The sequence below is a fragment of the Atheta coriaria genome, unplaced genomic scaffold (assembly GCF_025399875.1).
Source record: "Atheta coriaria isolate IRGN ID8LTWV9N9 unplaced genomic scaffold, Caltech_Dcor_3.1 hic_scaffold_8_pilon, whole genome shotgun sequence".
Taxonomy (NCBI): Eukaryota; Metazoa; Arthropoda; class Insecta; order Coleoptera; family Staphylinidae; genus Dalotia; species Dalotia coriaria.
Genome location: NW_027045450.1, coordinates 7171311 through 7191319, shown reverse-complemented (window position 1 = coordinate 7191319; position 20009 = coordinate 7171311). Strand labels below are relative to the sequence as shown.

The 20009-nt window shown below is 41.7% G+C and overlaps 3 protein-coding genes across 9 annotated transcripts; 1 reads left to right on the top strand and 2 right to left on the bottom strand.

The window, feature by feature from the left end:
• Positions 1–142: 142 nt before the first annotated feature.
• Positions 143–11953, bottom strand: Nf1 (neurofibromin 1). Of its 5 annotated transcripts, none has more exons than XM_065309477.1 (18): positions 11816–11953; positions 11040–11357; positions 10720–10863; positions 10341–10533; positions 10045–10263; positions 9736–9983; positions 9436–9681; positions 9193–9383; positions 5862–9140; positions 5605–5808; positions 4875–5541; positions 4445–4818; positions 2926–4379; positions 2627–2871; positions 2125–2280; positions 1233–1435; positions 988–1174; positions 143–927 (listed from the first exon to the last, which is right to left on the bottom strand). In XM_065309477.1, exons 2-18 carry the CDS (start codon positions 11097–11099, stop codon positions 604–606), a joined length of 8394 nt encoding a protein of 2797 aa, XP_065165549.1. In that variant the 5' UTR covers positions 11100–11357; positions 11816–11953; the 3' UTR covers positions 143–603. The 5 variants fall into 5 exon arrangements, with proteins under 5 accessions (XP_065165549.1, XP_065165551.1, XP_065165553.1 ...); XM_065309479.1 differs by having other exon boundaries at positions 5605–5796; XM_065309481.1 differs by lacking the exon at positions 2125–2280 and adding an exon at positions 1683–1763 and having other exon boundaries at positions 5605–5796.
• Positions 11634–12752, top strand: LOC135797246 (phosphatidylethanolamine-binding protein homolog F40A3.3-like). Of its 2 annotated transcripts, XM_065309493.1 has the most exons (4): positions 11634–11803; positions 11953–12014; positions 12079–12202; positions 12319–12752. In XM_065309493.1, exons 2-4 carry the CDS (start codon positions 11955–11957, stop codon positions 12669–12671), a joined length of 537 nt encoding a protein of 178 aa, XP_065165565.1. In that variant the 5' UTR covers positions 11634–11803; positions 11953–11954; the 3' UTR covers positions 12672–12752. The 2 variants fall into 2 exon arrangements, with proteins under 2 accessions (XP_065165565.1, XP_065165564.1); XM_065309492.1 differs by lacking the exon at positions 11634–11803 and having other exon boundaries at positions 11889–12014.
• On the bottom strand, positions 12742–19666 carry Mgat2 (alpha-1,6-mannosyl-glycoprotein 2-beta-N-acetylglucosaminyltransferase). Of its 2 annotated transcripts, XM_065309484.1 has the most exons (7): positions 19216–19666; positions 15648–16075; positions 15343–15584; positions 14989–15286; positions 14628–14732; positions 13882–14096; positions 12742–13814 (listed from the first exon to the last, which is right to left on the bottom strand). In XM_065309484.1, the coding sequence occupies exons 2-7, from the start codon at positions 16050–16052 to the stop codon at positions 13604–13606; spliced, it is 1476 nt and encodes a 491-aa protein (XP_065165556.1). In that variant the 5' UTR covers positions 16053–16075; positions 19216–19666; the 3' UTR covers positions 12742–13603. The 2 variants fall into 2 exon arrangements, with proteins under 2 accessions (XP_065165556.1, XP_065165557.1); XM_065309485.1 differs by lacking the exon at positions 14628–14732 and having other exon boundaries at positions 19216–19664.
• Between the last annotated feature and the right edge of the window lie 343 nt (positions 19667–20009).

Genomic DNA, 20009 nt, shown 5'->3' with positions numbered 1-20009 from the left:
GCGGGTCGTCGCAAGTATAAAAGGCAAACGCAGGAGCTGCAGGTTCCTAAATTCCTCTTTCCTCCTCCCTGCTGACCCTGTGAGGTTATACCAAGTTATTTAAAGGATTTATAGGATGCGTAATGTCGCTTCCAATCACCACTTACTTAATAATATAATATATTTTTTATGATCAACATATAAAAGCACAATTTCATTAAACCTTGTCATGTGCCAAGAGATTTGGTAAATTTTTCATCTATCCCGTCCGTCGCACCATCATTTCATAATTTAACAACCACTTAATTTAGTCACATCGAGTGGATCTCATAATAAACTTGTTTTTGTTACTTTTTTTGGGGGAAACAAGAATTACATCAATTGGTGTACTTGTACTCGCATCGATATTTACCACGTAGATTATGCATTCGTTTGCAAAACTGAACCGTAACAAAAGAACACCATGAAGAACAACGCGACGATACAAATATCTAAGTTATCATTATTACTCTTTTTGTTTTGTGTGTGTGTAATACCTGGATTGTGGTGCAGCCGTCGCTAGTGCGGCAGTCACTTCAGGATGAGGGAAATGTTTGACACGATGCAATCGAATATCGAAAAATATTATGTTTTGTGCGTGGGCGAAGCGTCGGCGCCGGTGGCCGCCAGTTTCGACTTGAGGCTGCGCTGCTTTGTAAAAGTAGCGCGCCCCAGCGACGTGGAGGTGCCCATCTCCAGGTCGCGACTGATTTCTTTCTCCGTGGGTGATCCAAGCGTCAGACTGGAGAGACTCGATGAGAGATTCATGTTGGAGCTGACGCTTAGCATCGACGGGTACTGCTGCATCTCGCCGTTTTCACCCTCGGACTCCTCAATGGGTAAACAGGTCTCAACCATCGCCTCGAGACAATTCACAAACAGCTCGCTGCTCTCCGCCGTGTTGTTGTACTAATTCAAACAATTTACATGAAAATGTTTGACAGTTTTGTACTGTCATATTTTGGTTACCTTGTTGAATGGTCCAGCAAATCTCCACAAGCCTCCAAATCCGCAACTTTGCAGATAGTGCAATTGCTGTTGACTGGTGTCCTCGCATGCGATCATATTCTGGATAATGTTACGTACAGAGCTTAAAATTACTTGGTCATGGCATGATGTCAGTACGTTATTGATTTTCATATCCAACAAGTTGTATCTGAAATCATTTCCCTGCTGGTAATACTAGTTTAGATGACCAAAGAGGATTTATATACATAACCGGAAATACTTTCGGGAAGACAACGGCCCCTTCGGCCAAATACTGATACAAGATGCGTGTTTCCGCCTCGTCCGTGCTGTACTTCACAAGGGTGGCAAGCACAGTCAATACCAATGCTTGTGTGGAAAAGTCCGTCAGCACATCCGGATCCAACAGGATGTTGTTTTCGTTGCTTACTGAAACTCGTGCGCTTCGCGCCTGCAACAGAATAATGCTTAATGCATGTCCGCCATTTTGAACAAATGCTACCAGCTACATTGTCCTCGCATCTAACCACCCTAATAAAACGCATAGGGTTTGCACTACAAGGTGGAGATGGGCTACAATACAATAAGACACGATGCAATATATGGTGCGACAATTTCTGCGGGTGCACCATATGATACAGAAACGAAAGCACACATAGAAAAGGAATCCAAAACAGAAACAAAACCAGAGCGATTACCTTCGTGTCGTCGAGGTGTTTCGACTCTTTGGTCGAGGGCACCGAAAACGAGCGTTGGGTTTTGAAGAGGGCGCGTGCGGTCTGACGGGCGAGCCCCAAACACCCAGAGAAAGCAGGCAAGACAAAAAAAGAGACAAGCAGCAAAGAATTAATCGCGAGTCACCTGTAGTGGGTGCTCGGCGGGCAGCACAGGCCAAAGAAGGGCAAGACGAGACATCATCATCATCATCATGATTGTGACCGAATTTCCAAACAAAGGTGAGAAAAATTTCATTGCACACCATACCAAAACAAATCGAAAACTTGCGATGTATGTATAGAACGTAAATTTGTAGTTGAAGAGACAGACAGAGAAATAGAGACGTAATTTGCACACATTTATGTTGTTGAGTGGATGCGTTGAATATTTGCTGTTTTGTTGCAAGTTGCAAAGTGTTCTTACTTTGGGTACGCTAACGGGCGGGCTCTCTTGCATCGGCACCGAGCTTGACCGCCGACTGCCGTACGTGGTGCGTTCGCCGCCGTTCGCGTGATGGCCGCCGCCGGCCGAATGCGTCAGATCAAGGCTGCGCCATGCTTTATTCGCCGCGCGCTCGACCTGTTTGTGGGATGGACGCAGTCACACTGAATCAGTCATCAAATGCTAAACATACAAGCCATACACAATGTCGGCCACCGAGCGGGGCTTCTTCCAGAGGAGCAAATGGTGCGCGACGCGCCATCGCAAATGTCTCAAGTATTTTATGTTCAAAATGGGGGGCGGGCGGGGGTTAAGAGGGGGAATGAAAGTGTCAGCGAACCAACCTGTGTGTACCGAGCATTAAACATTTAGCGGCCGGCCAGACAGACATATAAGTTCTAACTACCCTTTCGGTCCAATGCACAATTACGAACAATACAAAATCAGAGTGGCAAATATAGTAAACACATCCTCGACACGTTACCTGATGTTGTGCGGCGGTGGGTTTGTGGCGTGCTGTTGCCGCCTGTGCAATCGCTGTCTGATCCAACATGTCCCAAGATTTTTGACGGCGGTTAACATTACCCCCAGCTTGGGTTGCACCTGCACCTGCAGGATTCGCAGTTGAATCAGGCATGAAAGCTTCTTGTACCATCGGATCCATATAGCGTGGTGACGAGTGTTTCATATGGCATCGATTGCGTACCTCTTCAGAAACCCCTACCAATGCTACAAAAACAAATAAAAATAAAACTTTCTACCAAACAAAACAAAATAACATACCCGTCAAATAAGCAATGCTGTCAGGAGTAACTTCAAACTTATCCTTTCGATGAGGCCTGGCAATAATACCCAATAACATAGTAAGAACCCTCACGGTCCGTGATACTGTTGTCGGTGTTGGATGCCGGAAACCTTTTAGTAGGTGTCCAACCAAAGCAAAATGAAAATTCGCCTTGAAGCTAAGTCCCACCGCATGATCCAGTTGCTTAAAGTGCCATTCCAGCTTCTCTCTGGTTTGCATCATGACTTGGTCTAGAGAAGTTTCATCAAACACTCCTTGTGAGTCCAAAGTATGCAAATTCTGTTCAAGTAATGCTAAACCGGAAGCGTACAATGACGCTTCGTCAAGTTGTAGTACCGATGTAGCCACCCAGAACAACGCTTTGTGAATCGGTGATTCCGATCGCAGTAATGGCTGTAATCTGGTCAAACACATAACTAACGCTTCAATTAACACCATATCGTTGAAACTCTCTAGTGCCTTCACGAGAATACGCAGTAATTGCTTCATATCATGATCTGTGACGCTTTTGCTAATACATCCAAATACAATAAGCGCACGCGGCTGTAGCGCTGGATTGAAACAAAATGCGAAACCCTTGGCCAGCGACATCCAACTGTTTAACCAGTCGCATTCAGGGATGTCCCTCATGCAAGCCTCTAGAATTTCCAATAGCGCATCTGTGATGACCTCCAATGAAGTCAGAGATAATCGTTCTCTATCTCCAGATGCACCTGAAAAACTCCTCTCTCCGAACCATCGGTCACTCGGATTGCGGTAACTCGAACGGAAAGCTGTGACAGCAGCAGACTTCACCTTACTGATGCCAAACAACAAATAAAACTTTGGCAGAGAGAATTCATCCAAGCTCAAACGCAACACACGCTGCGTCTCCTCTGAGAATGACGGTTTTGTGCACGTGCATAACGAATGAATGATGTTGATCACCAGGCCATGGGTAGACGCACGCATACTGAGCGACCCCGAGCAGACGAGGAATGTCACGGTGTGAAACAGGTACGGAAGGTGGCGCGCCACATCCAGGCAATTGTTGAACGACAACATGAGCAAGTATCGCGCGAGGATTGCAATATCATCCCACATCATGTGCTGCTCCAACAATTGCGTCGGCGACTGACATGTTTTATCCACAACTCGGCACAGTCGACCAATTACCTTCTTCGCTACCAGTTGTACATTCGCGGATGCAAGCGCAACTGCAGTGTCCGCCATTATTTCCACCATTGGGGAACCCAAACCGGAACTGACTGATTTATGAATGAAATTGTCGAGCACCATATCGATGAGTTCAGGCACGTTACCGATCGAGCCCCAGATCTTCGCCTGGATCGACGGGTACATTTCAACCTCTTGAATTGTGAGCGTTATTAGTTTTTCTAGAATTTGTGCGACTTGTTTTTGGCGTTTGTTCTCGTCTGCTGGCTTGCAAAATCTAAACAAATTTTTTTTAATGATATTTTTGTTTACCATAGACAATCAGGGAAATGTTTAACTTACCTTACTAAATTCGCAAGCCATGGTGTCATGTACTCCAAGCACAAATGCTTCAACTCGATGCTAGAAACGCGAAAACCCTGTATACACTCCTCGAGAAACTCCAGCGTCAAATGCGGTTCATTTGTCGCGAGTGTTTCCGACACCGTTTTGATAAATATCGTATTATTCGAGGGGATGCACAGGCCGGAAGTTTCGAGCAGCTGGCCCTCGATTTTGAGATCAAACGTTGCAGTCAATGCGCACAGCTGATTGTAGGCGGCCGTGCGCAGATTCGGGTCCGAGGAGCCCAAATTTAATAAAGCCATGTTCAGCAAAGTGCCAGGAACATCTTTAGGCCGAATTTTTTGATGCACCGTGACGGTATCCTGCAAAAACTAAACCAAAACGTGTTTATCTTACAAAAAAAAACACCTTTTCTATTATTACTTACTGGCTGACTAAGTTCCCAGCGATTCCTGATGTGGATAACCGCCTGAACGATGCTATCACAATCGTTATGAATGAAACTGAGCGGTCCGCTCTCATTCGCGATAGTCAACGTAAACTGATTATCGTCCACTAAACACACTTCTTCGATCTCCGACGCGTAATACACATCATTCAAAAGAACAGAGTGTGATAAAACTTTGGTTTTCTCAGCCGAGGTGATCTGAATCGCCGTCGGGCCTACCTTAATTGCAACCTTTGTATCTTTGTGCGATAATTTCAGCGCATTGTTAAAGACTTTCAGGTCTTCATCAAGACTCAGCGTAGCGCCTGGGAGTTTCTGCTGGTCAAGTTCGATGAATTCATTTAGGCGGTTCGGCGCATCGATGAAAATCATCTTGCGATTGCCACGCAAGGGAACAAGGATACGATCGTGAAACTTGGTGTACTCACGCACCCAACTGTTGCAGTTGTAAATGTAGGCGGCGTGGATGTTCACATAGGCGACTTCTGGCAGCACGTAGAACCATTTCTGGAGGAACTCGGTGCGGAACCTGTTGTCCGAACATGTGTGTGTGAAATCCACCACGAGCTCAAACGGCGAATGGCAGAAGGGTTTCAGTGTAAGAATCACATGGTAAATTAACAAATCACCATTTGTTTCGCCAATTCTATGAAAAAAGTAACAAGCCATTATAATAAGACGTAAAATGTCACTTTATATGTTTACTTACTTATATCTTCGTGCAATATAATAAAATACTGGATGACCAGCTTTGCTAGTACCAGCCTGATAGAAAATATTCAAAGATTTGATGGATTTAAACTCCTCTTTCTCATGCATGTTGTGTTTCACCATGATTTCCTCAAAGTTGGTCGAGGACATGTCAATTGAACTCCATCGCGCGTAGGATGAAAACAACAAACTGCAAGGAACACTACATTTCATTCTCTAGCTGATATCCTGTGAATATATCATAATGTAACTTACTGTGAATCCACAGGTTTGTGTTCTGGTGGTCCCAAATACGCCAACAGCGTCGCCATCTTGTCGAAAGGTCTTCTTCCGACTGCTTTGTGATCCCGACTACTCGATAAATAATCCCCAATCTTCTCCTGATGATTCCAGAGTAATCTATGCAATGCTAGGACATTAGCGTCGCTGATAAATGACATCGAATGTGCTGTTTGATCCACAGTCTCACAATCCGAAGCGATTTGTATGAAAAATCGGCGGCCATGTTCGAAATGCGCTCGTAGGAAGTCATTAAACGATAGCATATGTTGTTCTTTGCTAAATTCAACATGATTCGCAATGTTTTGGAGTATTTTCGACATTAACATCAATCCACGCTTGACGGCCGGTTGTACTTGCTTCGTTACAATGCCCATTTCCTGAGGTGATACTATTGCAGGGTTTATAAAACGTAGAAATATTACGGTGCCCACCGCTCCAATGTTGTTCTGTGGAAATTGTGGGAACCGCTTGCTCAGGACTTGATAGAGACAATGACACATCGACCGTAACTGCGGAGGGAACTTATCCGCAGAAGATACAATCGTGTCAAACACCACCTGAGTTAAATTGATAAGACTCTGTCGATTCTCCTCGATATCTTCATGCGGTTCCAATCGTGCTGGGTCCACTTCAAAACTGCAGTTTGTGTCATCCAACAACGGGCGAATCAATGGTTCCAAAAGAGTTTGGAGGTAACTAGCACCGTATATTTTGAAACAAAACGCCATAATCTTACTTCCCAGAGAATTACCTCTAAAGAGTGTTTGCATACAGTCTGAAACCTCTACCTCTCGATAAAACATATTCCACAATAGCGGACTTAGTAGATGTTTAGCGTCGAAGAGTGTAACAAAAACACGCGCCAATTCGTCCATTTGCGATGTGGTCACAACATTCGCAAGAGCCATCGCAATAGGCAATTCACCTTTATCTGAGATCATCGTGACTAGTTGTACCAATTGTTCAAATCTATCCGCGAGAACTGTTTCCGCAAGTGTATCAAATTCAGTTCCCTGTTGGAGAATCTTCGTTAGTACCTCCATGAAAGCCGCGCGTGTTTGTAAATCTCGATTGTAGCCTAGATCAATCGAATGCATCAATCCACTATCAATATTAGCAGATAAAAGATTTGACATTGCTTGAATGGTCGCATTACGCAACGTATTCAACTTTCCAGCGTTGATTCTCTGCCGGCTGACATCTTTATCAACATCCGGAGCTTCCGAGCAGTCATTTAACAGATTCATAAATAGAGTGAAATATTTAAGAAAAAGTTGACTTTTTGCTTCCATTAGATCACCACGATCAGATTCCTCAGGTTGTAAGGGTAAACCTCTTAACAGCGCAGCCACAGCTTCCATACACGCTTGATCTAAATCTCTTGTAATAAGAGTGACATCTCCAGAACTAGGCGGTGCGATTTGATGTGAAGTACCCATAACCCAATCAGTCAAATATTCAACCAATTTATTTCGGAACTTCATTTCTTGCCTGAATGCCAAGTCATCGCGACGCTTCATCATCGCCTCCACAAGTTGACACAGTTTTGTTTTGATGTGTATTGCATGCACGGTCATATCAAGATGGCGGACATATCGAACAATCGCAAGCATCATTCCTTCAATGCTTGTAACACCAAGGTGTTCAGCAGGTTGATCGTTTTTAGTGCTATCCAAGATATTCTTCATTATAAAAATGATGTGTTCAATAAATTGAGTATTAACATCGGACACAACCACTTGTCCCTGTTGATCAAAGAACTTATCAACGATTGTTTTGATTTGTTCGAAGAGAATTGGATAGAGGGCAGATGACATTTCATGCCCAACTAGTTCCTTTACGTGTTTCTGAATCTGCGCGCCGAATTTTTCATTACTGCACACCAGTAATCGCAGTAGTAGATCAACAAATTGTGTTACTGGACAATATTGTCTTTGTTCTTGACTGCTACTTGTCAATACACTGCTGGATTTACGACTGTCAGATAAGGAACTCACGGATGATAAAGAACTAATTGTGATAGAAGAACTTGAGTGAGAGGAACCTGTCAAAGTCGGCCGTGATGGCGACTTCCGCTGCAGACAAACACCACCCAGAGCGCATAGAAACCCAGTCATATTCGCCCATTCATTGATTTGTTCCTCCAGCTCATGCTCGGAATTCTGATGAGATGCTCTCCTCTTACCCATGGATCTATGAAACGGTTCCATTTGTCCATCTTCAACCTTCGCCTTCGGATACGAAGCTAGATTCTTCCACATCGAGTTCCAATTCATGAAAGTCTCCTCCCAGGCTGGTTGCACACCATTTACACAATGTTCTATTTTACGTAACAACACCATTATACGTTTCTGAAGTGCAGCGCGTCCGTTCACATGTTCTGGGAAACACATTCTTGACTCACCGGTTGCAGTGGTGAGAACTGTACTCGCCTGTGCTAAATCTTGATAAACATGATAGTTTGGGACCAAGTACGTGACAGTCACCTCGTCTGACCCACAACGTATCTCTGCTTCTTGACACAACAACGCGAAACAACTCATTGCAACCAAGACAGCGTCCATGTCAATACTCCACAGGTACATAAAAAACACAACTTCCAGTTTGATATGCGCCTGTTTACAAATGGCGATCTGACTTCCCAAATTCGCGTATTCTTTGTGTCTTGACAAGAAAGCATTGCGGCATATTAGAATCTCGCGCAGCCATTTTAAAATATCCGTATAGTTCATAATCTGGTGTTGTATCAGTTTCTGTGAGATAGAGAACAAAACCTGCGAGCTTACATCCCAGAAAGTGTTAATAGGCGCTTCAGGATTCCAAACTTCGATTTTTTCTGGATGATGTAACACCAGCAGAGCTTCCATGGCTTCCTGAGCGACGTCTGTCATTGTCGGCTGATGTACCAATGAGACTAATCCGTTGATCAGCTCTAAAGTAGAGCTCTGGATCTCGTGACCAGCCTTACCTTGATTGTTCAACATAAGCATCGGGTCCGCATGTATTAACCGCACCATATAAAGTAGCAAATTCCGATACCCAGGAATCTCTTCAGCGCGGTCTTTGAACTTCGCCTGGGAGTCTTTACCTTTAAGTTGCGTCAATGATTGAATCATGCGCAGAGGTGTGTGCGTTATGTAACCCTGAGCGACTTTGTTTAATGTGTCCGTGAACATGGCGCGTAATTCTGAGGATTTGGTGTAAACGAGATCAATTTTCGGCCACCAGTGCAGCTTTGGTTGAGTTACAATTCTAAAATGACATAATTATAAATATATACTACAAAAAGCAATATAAACGTTACCTATAGAGAGATCTGACTAGAACAAAGTGATAGGTTGATGGTGACGTTAAACTCAAACAAATTTTAATCGGATCGTTGTTGTGAGGCTTGATGCGGAAACAAGAAACGAAACAGTCAATCATCAAATCCATGTCTTGATAGAGATAATTCTGCCCTCTTGAGAATGGTTTCGATGGATTGAATAACAAAGTCTAAAAGATAAATTATTATACCATTATAAATAATAAATTAATTAGTACAAACCTTCAAATCATTTATAACGCTCTGTACTAAAGTAAAAGCCACATGATTCGAATCTAGGATATTAATATAAGTCGAAGCTTTCATGAGTTTTACACAGGTAACAGCCGCGGCTTCGGTGAGTTGTTTACTGGAATTACCATGAGGTACAACTGCGCGTTTCACTGAGTCGATGAATTGTTTCTTTTTATTGTGTCTTGGGGAACATGGCGCTCCACTGTCAGCGTTCACAATTTCCTCTAGGACTTTCTAAATAAATGTATTAATATGTAATGCAAATGATTGCTTATTATTGTAACGTACCGGCGATAAAATTAGGAGCATTATTTGTAGGGGCCACACAGCAGCTCTGCCTTTCTTGTTGTCTGCAAATGTGTCCAAAATATCAAAAAGTTGCTCGCAACACTTGGACAACTCTTCATTGGGGTTTTTCTGTAATTCGGCAAACTCGTATGGGTACGTGTCCATCCAGTTCCAGATTGCTTTCTCCAGAGAGTTCATCAGTACAAGATGCGCGGACTTTTTCAGAAGACGAAACTTTTGTATCGCTTCTAATGCAAAACATTTTAATTGTAATTATAAGTTTTACTTGTTTAAAAATCTTATTTTTACCTGTTAAAAGTCGTGTTAATCTGGTTTGGTCAACATTGATATGCTGTATGAGTTCAATATCACTGTAATCAGGATTCTCATCCGGACAGGAGGCCAACTCTTGCAGTTTGGAGGAAATTCGAGAAAACACCGAGTTAAAGAAGTTGACGCTGAGCGCAAACAGCACCTTACTGGCCAAGACTTTGATGGCGTGAATAGTTGGATTGTCATTAGACATATCTACAAAAGGGGACGAATAATACAGGTAACATAACAAGTTGAACATTGATAGGGAAGAAATATGTAAGGCTACCAACCCAGGAAGGTACAGATCTCCTTTAGCAAGGACTTTAAATTTTGATTCTCCTCCATGGTTAATGTAATACTGTCTTTCGGTTGTATGCTAAAGCATTTCTCGAGTGTCTCGAGCACAATGAGTAAACTGTCGTAGTAGTTTTTCTCGAGCTCTGGCCCGTGCTGCCTGGGTGCGCCGCACGTCCCCATTTGATACTGAAGCAATCACAATTGTGGACAACACAATAGAGATTAGCACAGGATCAAGCAAGTTATTACAAGTAATCATGCATCAATCATCATTTGCTTGATCCCATTAGCACACTAAAGGTTCTTCATTTCAAGACAACACCCCAAAGGGATCATGCAAAGTTCGGTGTGTGTTCCATGGGGACAACCTACCGATTCATGAATGCGTTTTAGGACCTTGACGAAGCCATCCAGAATCAACGCAAACCTGTAGCGCGAGATCTGGATGATGCAGTTCTTGTTGTGTTCTTCATTGACTCTGGAGTGTGAGGTCTGGCCACCTGTCCGACATGGTAGCTGCAAGAGGGAATACATTATCATCAAATGGCAACAAGTTCTCAATGGGTGGACTTCATGAATGAAGAGCGGAAGGCCTTGGGTGAGTGCATGCTATCGATTGGGAGGCGGGCGCGTAAAGACGAACTTCCCGGTGGGAAATTGCCGGCGAGGGCGGCGACCGACAACCCACTCACCTGCTCCTCGAAGCGGACGATGAGGATGTTCGCCCACTCGCCGGGCTTTTGCGTTGCCATCGCGGACCGCTGTGGTGATTTACATTATTATGATTGCGCTCCACTTCGGAGAATGGCTTTTTGACATTTAAGTCGCGCTTCGACCGGAGCTCCCTCGGCTCACTCGTCCCTGTGGCCCATTGACGATTGTCGAAGGCCGTACGAAGCACAACAAACGGAGACGGACCATGGAACAAACCCTACAGACGGTGCCTCATGCTAGTGTCAAGGGGGCGCGTCGACAGTGCATTTTCATCTCCAAAGGGGCCGCTACTGACCCTATTTTAAACAAGAAATAGATTTTAACAACAAAACAAATGCAGAATTAATACTTTACTCATTCTACTTGAGTGGTATAAAGAAACGCACTTAAATACAATATAAATGCAGTTGTTTTATGCAAACTACTTTTATTTTATGACATATGATATTAACAGATACGATTTATTGTAAACAATAACAATTTAACCTTTATCTTTATAATAACAAAGTCTGTATTTATGTCATACTGGTTTTAAAAAGCTTTGCAATGTTTGCTGCAAAAGATGGCACGACCCGCACCTCACGCAACATTTAACTTTACCACGTGATTATCTCTCTCCACTGTAAATGGAACAGCCGGTTCGTCGGCTTGAATTAGACTTCAACTTATCAATCAGTTTAAGTACCAGGCAAGCGTTGCCGGCGTCGTTTGTGGAAGCCACTTTTTGATAAAACTAAACTAGGTAAGTACTCACCTAGTTACATGGCGTATTCGTTGCGTTTCCTGTGTGTTATCGCGTCTGCGTTGTTCGTTTTCCGATTGTAGACATGCTCGCTCACGCCGTGCGCCGTCCACTAACCAACCTACGATTATTTTCTTCTTTGGTTAAAGGCATGGAGCAGCATCAGGTCGTGCCGGATGTCATCCCGACGGCGCCGAAGGAAGTCGCGGAGGTATGCATACACAACACAAGCACAAACAGTCTGAAGTTTAAGTTTTTTCGTTTGTTATTGTTAGGTAACTTATCCGAGCGGCGTGAAAGTCGACCTTGGCAATGAATTAACACCGACGCAAGTGAAAGACGTGCCGAATGTGAAATGGACTGCGGATGCATCCGCCTTCTACACTCTCTGCATGACTGGTAAGAGGAAAACAATCATTTAACAAGATACTTCCGGTCCCAAACACCGGAAATTGTATTACCGGGCACATTTTATACATTGTGTTAGGGTATACCATTAAATTAAATGTTTACAGATCCCGATGCACCAAGCCGTAAGGAACCGACTTATCGCGAATGGCACCACTGGTTGGTAGGCAACATTCCCGGCGGGGACATCTCTAAAGGTGAAACCCTTTCTGCTTATGTAGGATCAGGCCCTCCAGAAGGCACTGGACTTCACCGTTATGTCTTTTTAATCTACAAACAATCCGGCAAGTTGACTTTCGATGAACAACGTCTCACCAACACATCTGGTGACAATCGCGGCTGCTTCGCCATTAAGAAATTCGCCGATAAATACCAATTAGGTGATCCAGTTGCTGGTAATCTTTACCAAGCTCAATGGGATGACTACGTCCCGATTTTATACAAGCAGCTCGGTGCTTAAGCCTTGCTCAATTATTTTTTATCATTCTTTTATATCTATCAGTAATATTTGAGTCGCAATAAACACGCAGTGTTATCGAGACGAATTTATTTTACAAAATATAACCCAAGACGCAAACGCAACTGAATAATACCACATAATAATCAACAACAGATCAAATCAACTATAAGTACATGTATCACAAATGTCTTCTGATATAGTATTAGTTTATGCGGTTATAAATGCACATTATTGCAAGTAATGTAAACTGAACACGCCAAATAACATGTTCCTGTAGTACAGTAATAGTATGTAGTAAAAACGGCTGTGAGAACGCAAATGATTTCTTGCAATTGCAGCGTGAAATATTCGCCATCCTTCCCTCGTTCAACTGACTAGATTGATTTCAATTCTTACATCGATTGTAACATTGGTAACTGTCGGTGAAGGAGTGTCGACGATGTGTTGCAGGCGATAGTAATCTAACATCGGGATGTAGGTACACAACTAATAACAAATTGCATAAAAGTTCGCCAGGACTGTAGCGACGATACAGCCTCAACTAAAACGCAGCGGTATTTCAGCTTTTGTAGGACTAGACTTTCACTTTTTTAGAAAAATTAGTAAAATATTCGTTATTTTCATGTCGAAACGTTAAACTTTTTCTTAGGCTTTCGGGAAAACCTCGTTAGAAAGACTAAAATGAACGCGTTGAACAATTGTAAAACGTGTAAAACAAACTGACTGCATTAGTACCATTCGAAACACGGGGTACGGATCAGATCAGTCAAGAGTTCGCCCCCCAACCTTGTTGAATCACGACATCGAGACATACTTATATCTAGCACTTATTACTTCGTCCATGAGCAATCAATTCCCGTTTTTAGGTTTACTTTCTCCCTGTAATCATAGGACAGTGATGGAGTTTGTTGGAGCAGGTGCGCACGGGGACATTATCTGAGCGTCATGCCCATACAGAGCATGTGGTCACGTCGGTCACCCCAGCCGCCATTTCCTTTACGCAGCTTGGTTTTCTTCATTGGTGTGACGTAGGTTTGCGTTAGATAATCTGGGTAAAGGTGTCTCTTTGCCACCTTTAACACTTTTTGCACTTTGGAGATTACTGCAGTTGATTCACAATTCTTTTTCTTATGATGAACACCACTACAAAAAAATAAAAACAGAATTAGTAAGTGGCAGTAGTATATAAACTTGGTTATGATTATTTTACCATTCTCCAATGTGGAAGACACGTGGTCCACGTACAACCATCGCATGTAATTTCTGCTTGAGACAATTCTGTGACACTTGTTGCAGTGACCAATCCCAATTGTAATCGTCATACTTGCAGAAGTAGTCGGCGCATCCAACGATTTTCATCCACGTGGTGCGGTTGAACGCCATGCCCATGTTGTGTTTGCTGCTCATCCACGGCGTCACTTCGACCTACAAGCCGAGGATGCTCATTACCATTCGACCCGCATTGACCACATTCCCACATGCGGCGTCCTTGCGCGTGACTATTACATTACATTATCACAATTTGCATGCAATCGAAACGAACCAGGTTGCGAGGCGGTATTTAACATGCTCGTAAAATCATAACATGAAAACTAGCAAGATACTGCGGCTAGGAACGTGTTCCATTGAACGCGCTCGTTACTTTTTGTCGATTTACCGTAATACTACATTAAACGAGTAATTCAAAGCACATTAGCAAAGCGATTATTACATCCTGCAAGCGCAAAGGCATTCGAACATATCAGCGAACCGCATGCAAACTGAACTGGGGCGACTTCGAAAATCAAAGCTGCATATCCGTTATTAACGACAAGAACAACAACAAATTGCGCAACGACTAACACAGATTTTATTCGATTTACACGATAAAATGCAAAAAGGAGTACTGATTTTTTTGGCAACGACGAGGGACGAGCAAAAAACAATCTCTTTGTTCTCCATAGTCAAAAGGGGTACCTTTTGTGTGTGCTGATAGAGTGATGGCAGTACTTGAAACGACCACGACGGCTGCACTTGGCCAGCAGCCACGTTTTGCTGCTTCATCGCGCGCATTACTTCCTTCTGCAAAGGAAGCGCAATGCGCGCAATACATGAACAAGATGGTTGGATGTATGTACAAAATGGCGGAAGCGTTGTTCAAGCATCTGAACAACTCATATGATGAACTAATTACGTATTTCGACAACGATTAAAGTTGTTTTCGGCGCGTAAAAATTAATGTACTGTGTGTCACTCTGGTTTACTTCGTAACTTAAGCACGTACAGAGCAAATATGTTGTTTGTTTGTTGGTTAAATTGTTCGTGAAGTGTTACGCACCTTGCCGTAGTAATTGTACGTCTTCAGGTAGGTACCCAATGAGAGAATGTTGCAATGTCTGCAGGAAGTCTGACAAGTTCGTTCCATCAATTTAAGGACATGAATAAAATCCTCGGCGACATAATGATCTTCTTCGAGGAATACCACAAGTCCACTATGGTTATGGGTAACATCCAGTTGGTTAAAAACACGATTCGCCTTCCACCACCAGTGGTGTTTGGTCTGCGTGAATTTCGCTTCCCGATAATGTCCGTAAAGATCAGGATAGAGAGCGTTGTTGCATTTTCTAACTAGTGCTCTGTAAATATAGGTTATGATAGGTTATGTTTATGGATAAATACTAAGTTTATTTACTCTTCTCGTTGAATATCACGTGGACAATCATTGGGATCTTCGCCTGGATACTCATGCGGGTGTGTTTGTATACTGTACGGATAAAAGATCTGTATCACTTTGCAGAAGTCAATGCTCTGCACCAGACTGTTAATCTCTTCGTCGTAGTAATCGTGCGAGAAGACAATCAGAGCTGTGGAAATGTCGCGCGCCTGCGCTAGACTGACGATGAGATGTCTTAAATAAGTGATTCTATCATGTATCTAAAAATATTTTATTATAAGCTATTAAAATGGCGGATTTTTATTAAAAAAAAATTAAAATACCTGGATGACAATGACGACGGAATCATTTTGCAGCGGACCAAATATATCCTCGTTGTAAACCGTCTGCTGGTAATTATACTGGGCGATATTACGTTTTATTTCGCTGAGATTCAACCCGCCGCGAAGAGCGGCCATTGCAGCCAGCGCAGCAGCGCTGCCATTAAGCGCGCCGGTGGAATTGCGCGGACGTGGCGTAAGGAACTTATGAAGCACGGAGGGTACCATACTCAAGATGGCGGCCATCGAATCGTTGTAATCGCCGCCGCCGGCGTCGGAAGTATCGCCCAGGCTGGCGAACATCAGCTGCAGCCAGACGAAGAGGACGACGAACGCCACGATGATCGAGCGTAGCCAAACATTGGATCCGCGACGTCTGCCGCCGAGGAGGGCGCGCCCGCCGCTCATCGTAAGGCATACCAGCTTTTTCACTGCAATCAACATCGAACACACGTGATGATTTGATTATCACTTTGCGTGCGCGCTCACTACGCCGGACAATCATCGAATGTCGCCGGAATTTCACATTTCATTCTTTTTGAGGCGCGTTTGGTACCCCCGTGAGGGTGGGCGTGTGTGAATAATTTACTAAGGGATGAAACTGTGTCATCCGAAGGGATTGAACAACACCTAGTTAATTAAAAACAGTGTTTATCGCAAAATATGCGCAGACATGTTGTAAGTTTTAAAAATAAATGTGTTTATTAAATCGGCAAATAATGACAAAGTTAAGACAGCGACAACGACTGGTGAAATTGCACAGGATGGAATAATAGTTGGCAAACTGCATTGTAATGTACTCGTATTAAGTTGCATAATGCAATTCGTGGGCTGTCCATAACGATAAGCAATACCTGATGCATTGTACGCGTGTGCATCGTCGCGCAACTGAAAAGCGAAAACAATTTAATGCAGTTACGCGACGCCATGCCGCCGATCAAACGTTGATAACGGTATGAAATGCGCAGATAGATGGGTGCATCGCGAGGAAATGCATGCATTACACACGACAAACGCCATTACACTCCATCACGGAACTACAACGTTGAGAGAAAGTTTATGGTTTAATTGTTGGACAAAACAATCGTCCATCAATGATAATTACGCTTCGCTGCTTTTATATGCAATAAAATTATGATTATCAACTTTATCTATATTGGAAGCTGTTGATAATTGTGTAAAAATTCATGCTTATTAATTTTTTACCCAAGCAGATGTAAACTTTTGTTGTTTTTTTTTTTAATTGAAAGATAACGATAAACATGAAAAAATGCATTTTTTTTTTAAATTGCTCAGAATCAATTTAGGTATGTAGCATAAAATGCATTATCAAACAAATTTATGTTCGTTTTTTAATTTATGTAGTATAAATTGTAATAAATTGTAATCAAAATGTTTGTTCTTTAGGTTATTGTTCATATTACGTGAATATACTACCCAATTTACATCAATGTTAAATCAAATTTTAATAAAAATAGCTCAATACTAATTTATATAGCATAAAATTCATAACCAAACAAGTTTATGTTTGCTTTTTAGGTTATATTTCAAATTACGTGAATAAAACATAATTTGGATTAATTTTAAACAAAATTTTAATGGAAAATGGCTGATTATGAATTTATATATCACATAATTCAAAACCTATCAAATCTATGTTTATTTTTATATTATTCTTCATATTAGGTATGTGAATATACAACCCAATTTGCATTAAATTGTAAACAACATTGATTCTATGACCAAAAATCAATAAATCGTGCCTGAAAATGAACAAATTATTAAATATAAAGTTATTTCGTGACTGTTCGTGTCTTTTCAAGCAATTGTGGCATAGAAATTCGCTCAGAATGAACAATTTTCTGAAATACGAGTACAATTGAATAATTGAAGCATAACTGCGCATGAAAATTGAATCACTTACATAATGTAACATAACTATACAGAAGACTAGCATTTTCGTCTTTATTAAGTATTCTTTTATGTCTCAGAAATACCAGTAATATCGGTATTATTAGAATAGGCATGCCGTTGTCAGCAAAAAAAAAAACACCACCATTGCAGTAATAATACAACACAAAGTGTTAATATGTTAATATCCCGCATAATGCAAATAATATACTAGTACATATATTGATTTGTGTATAAATTATTTATATTATACATAAATATTTATTGTCAATATCTAAATTATTACTCAATATATAATAATGTCTTCTTTATTGCGGGTTATGTTGGTAATTGATTTTGCAGTGTAAATAATGCATAACATAAACGTAAGGAAAAAATCTTTTGCTTTAAACATGAAAACACAAATATCGATCCGTTTCATACTCGAATATGAATACACAACTCCGAACTGTGTCGCAGCGCAGCGTTCGAGGATATTATTAGATTATGCGCGTAGTTAAATATAAGTGAACTTGCTTTCTCTGCCGATATTTTTCTTGAACAGTTAGCAGCCGCGAGCGCGCGCGCGTCTCGTTGACAAACAAACATGTAAATTTTCGATTCAATCATTTGTATCTCGCGTACACATCGTCGAGCACGAGTGAACTTTAGCCTTGTCAAAAATTACTTAAGTGCCTTTGTGTCGTTCTAACTTCGGACATTTGATAATGAACTAAATAGGTTTTTTATTAGATGCGTAGATATTTATAAAATAGATTTAAATTATGTTGTTGTTGATGAATTTTGCTTATTTTATAACAAAACAACATGAAAAACATTAAAAAACGCAATTTTTTAAAGAAAAATGGCTTAAAATCAATTTTTATAGCACAAAATACATAACCTATTAAGCATAAGTATAATTTTTAGGTTATATTTTTAAATTACGTGAGTATACTACCCAATTTGCATTAATTTGTAACCTAAATAAATTTTATAAATAAAAATCACTGAAACATATTTAAGTGCTTTTATTAGATGCGCTATTATTCACAAAACCAAATCAAAATTATGTTGTTATTAACTCACGTAATTTTTACGAATATAATGCATGCTGAATTGATGTAAACAGACTGAACAGATGGAAATATTTACGTGAATTCTAGTTCTATATGAACATGATAACGACCCTAATTAAAGTCACAATTATTTGTAATGAATTTACTAGCAAGGACATTTTACATTTAATATGTACGCAAATTACTTAAATATTTAACTCTTCAATATGAAATTTGCCTACGGAATGAATCAGACTTCATGCGGAAGTTATGTCCGTTGATTTATTGATGAAAACCCGGCGCGACGTCCACCGGAGGCACTAAAGGTGAAAAATGAAAGTGTGCGGCTGTCTTGAGACTGTTTGCATTCCACTCAAGGAGTTTACTGCGGCACATTCCACGATTCACGATTGAAATCATGCAGACCAACAAGCAACACACAATTCACGTATACTTTCGATGTTTGTTTATGATCCCAGCAATAAACTTCGATTTCTCTCTTCGCTGCATCGCAAAGTTTTTGATTTTTATTTTATGTTTTTATTTTATGCATCTCAATGATGATGATTTAAGGGCAGGGCACTTAAATTAATTAAAGAGGGTCTAAATCCTCCCACACGTACCTTTTCGTGAATATCGATTGCATTCGTCGCGCCTTCCGGCGTCCGGCCTTCCGTCACACGGCGACGCTCCATTGCGAATGTGATTCTATGATTCGGCGATGTTGTTTATTATTAATGTAATAAAACTAGTTTTTATAGATTCGTTTACGCCGATCGGTGCGCGATTGTCATGTTATCGATGCGCCCGCGGGTAGAGCACTGGAATTCGGCGGTGGCGCCCGGCTGACTGCTGACTTACAGAGGGTTGTTACACGCGAAAACCCCACGCACGTTTGGGTTGCGAGGGTGGATCGAACCGCGACACTCGATTGTTTATGTTATTATTCGCACAGCAGACCGGTGCGGTTGCACAGGCGAGAGCGCGCGATCAGGTGCGCGAGTGCTGGCCGTTCAACGTATGCTCGGCCGTCGCAGCGCGACACAACCGTGCGAGTTGCCCCACTAGTGCGACCGCCGCGACGCCCGCGATCCGCCTTTTACCATTCCAATTCATTTTGGCTTACACTCATGCATTCACGCTATTGGAGTTGAAAATGTTGTCTTCACGACTAATATTTTCCTGCAGCGCCATCTGTAGACCACTTACGATGTCCACTATTTGAGTAGTGTAGTATTACAGTGTTCTTCAAATGAACACCAGAGAGTTACATAGTTGGAGTAGACACCGCTAGATGACTAAATGAATGTCAAACTTGTATTTCAAAACATTTGACAATTATTCAGCCTAAAATGTTTAAATACCGATAATTATCGCATTTAAAATACTTAATGTTAATTGGTAATTATAGTAATTA

Bases quoted from the DNA above. Each gene is read 5' to 3' on its own strand.
- LOC135797246 (XM_065309492.1), top strand. From the start codon at position 11,889: ATGCTCGCTCACGCCGTGCGCCGTCCACTAACCAACCTACGATTATTT. The intron at 12,015-12,078 runs GTATGCATACAC...TGTTATTGTTAG, and splicing joins CGCCGAAGGAAGTCGCGGAG to GTAACTTATCCGAGCGGCGT. The intron at 12,203-12,318 runs GTAAGAGGAAAA...AAATGTTTACAG, and splicing joins CTACACTCTCTGCATGACTG to ATCCCGATGCACCAAGCCGT.
- Nf1 (XM_065309477.1), bottom strand. From the start codon at position 11,099: ATGGCAACGCAAAAGCCCGGCGAGTGGGCGAACATCCTCATCGTCCGC. The intron at 9,384-9,435 runs GTTTGTACTAAT...TTTATCTTTTAG, and splicing joins GCGTTATAAATGATTTGAAG to ACTTTGTTATTCAATCCATC. The intron at 9,141-9,192 runs GTAACGTTTATA...ATGTCATTTTAG, and splicing joins CTAGTCAGATCTCTCTATAG to AATTGTAACTCAACCAAAGC.
- Mgat2 (XM_065309484.1), bottom strand. From the start codon at position 16,052: ATGAGCGGCGGGCGCGCCCTCCTCGGCGGCAGACGTCGCGGATCCAAT. The intron at 15,287-15,342 runs GTAAATAAACTT...CTATATTTACAG, and splicing joins CGTGATATTCAACGAGAAGA to AGCACTAGTTAGAAAATGCA. The intron at 14,733-14,988 runs GTGCGTAACACT...CTTCCTTTGCAG, and splicing joins CGTACAATTACTACGGCAAG to AAGGAAGTAATGCGCGCGAT.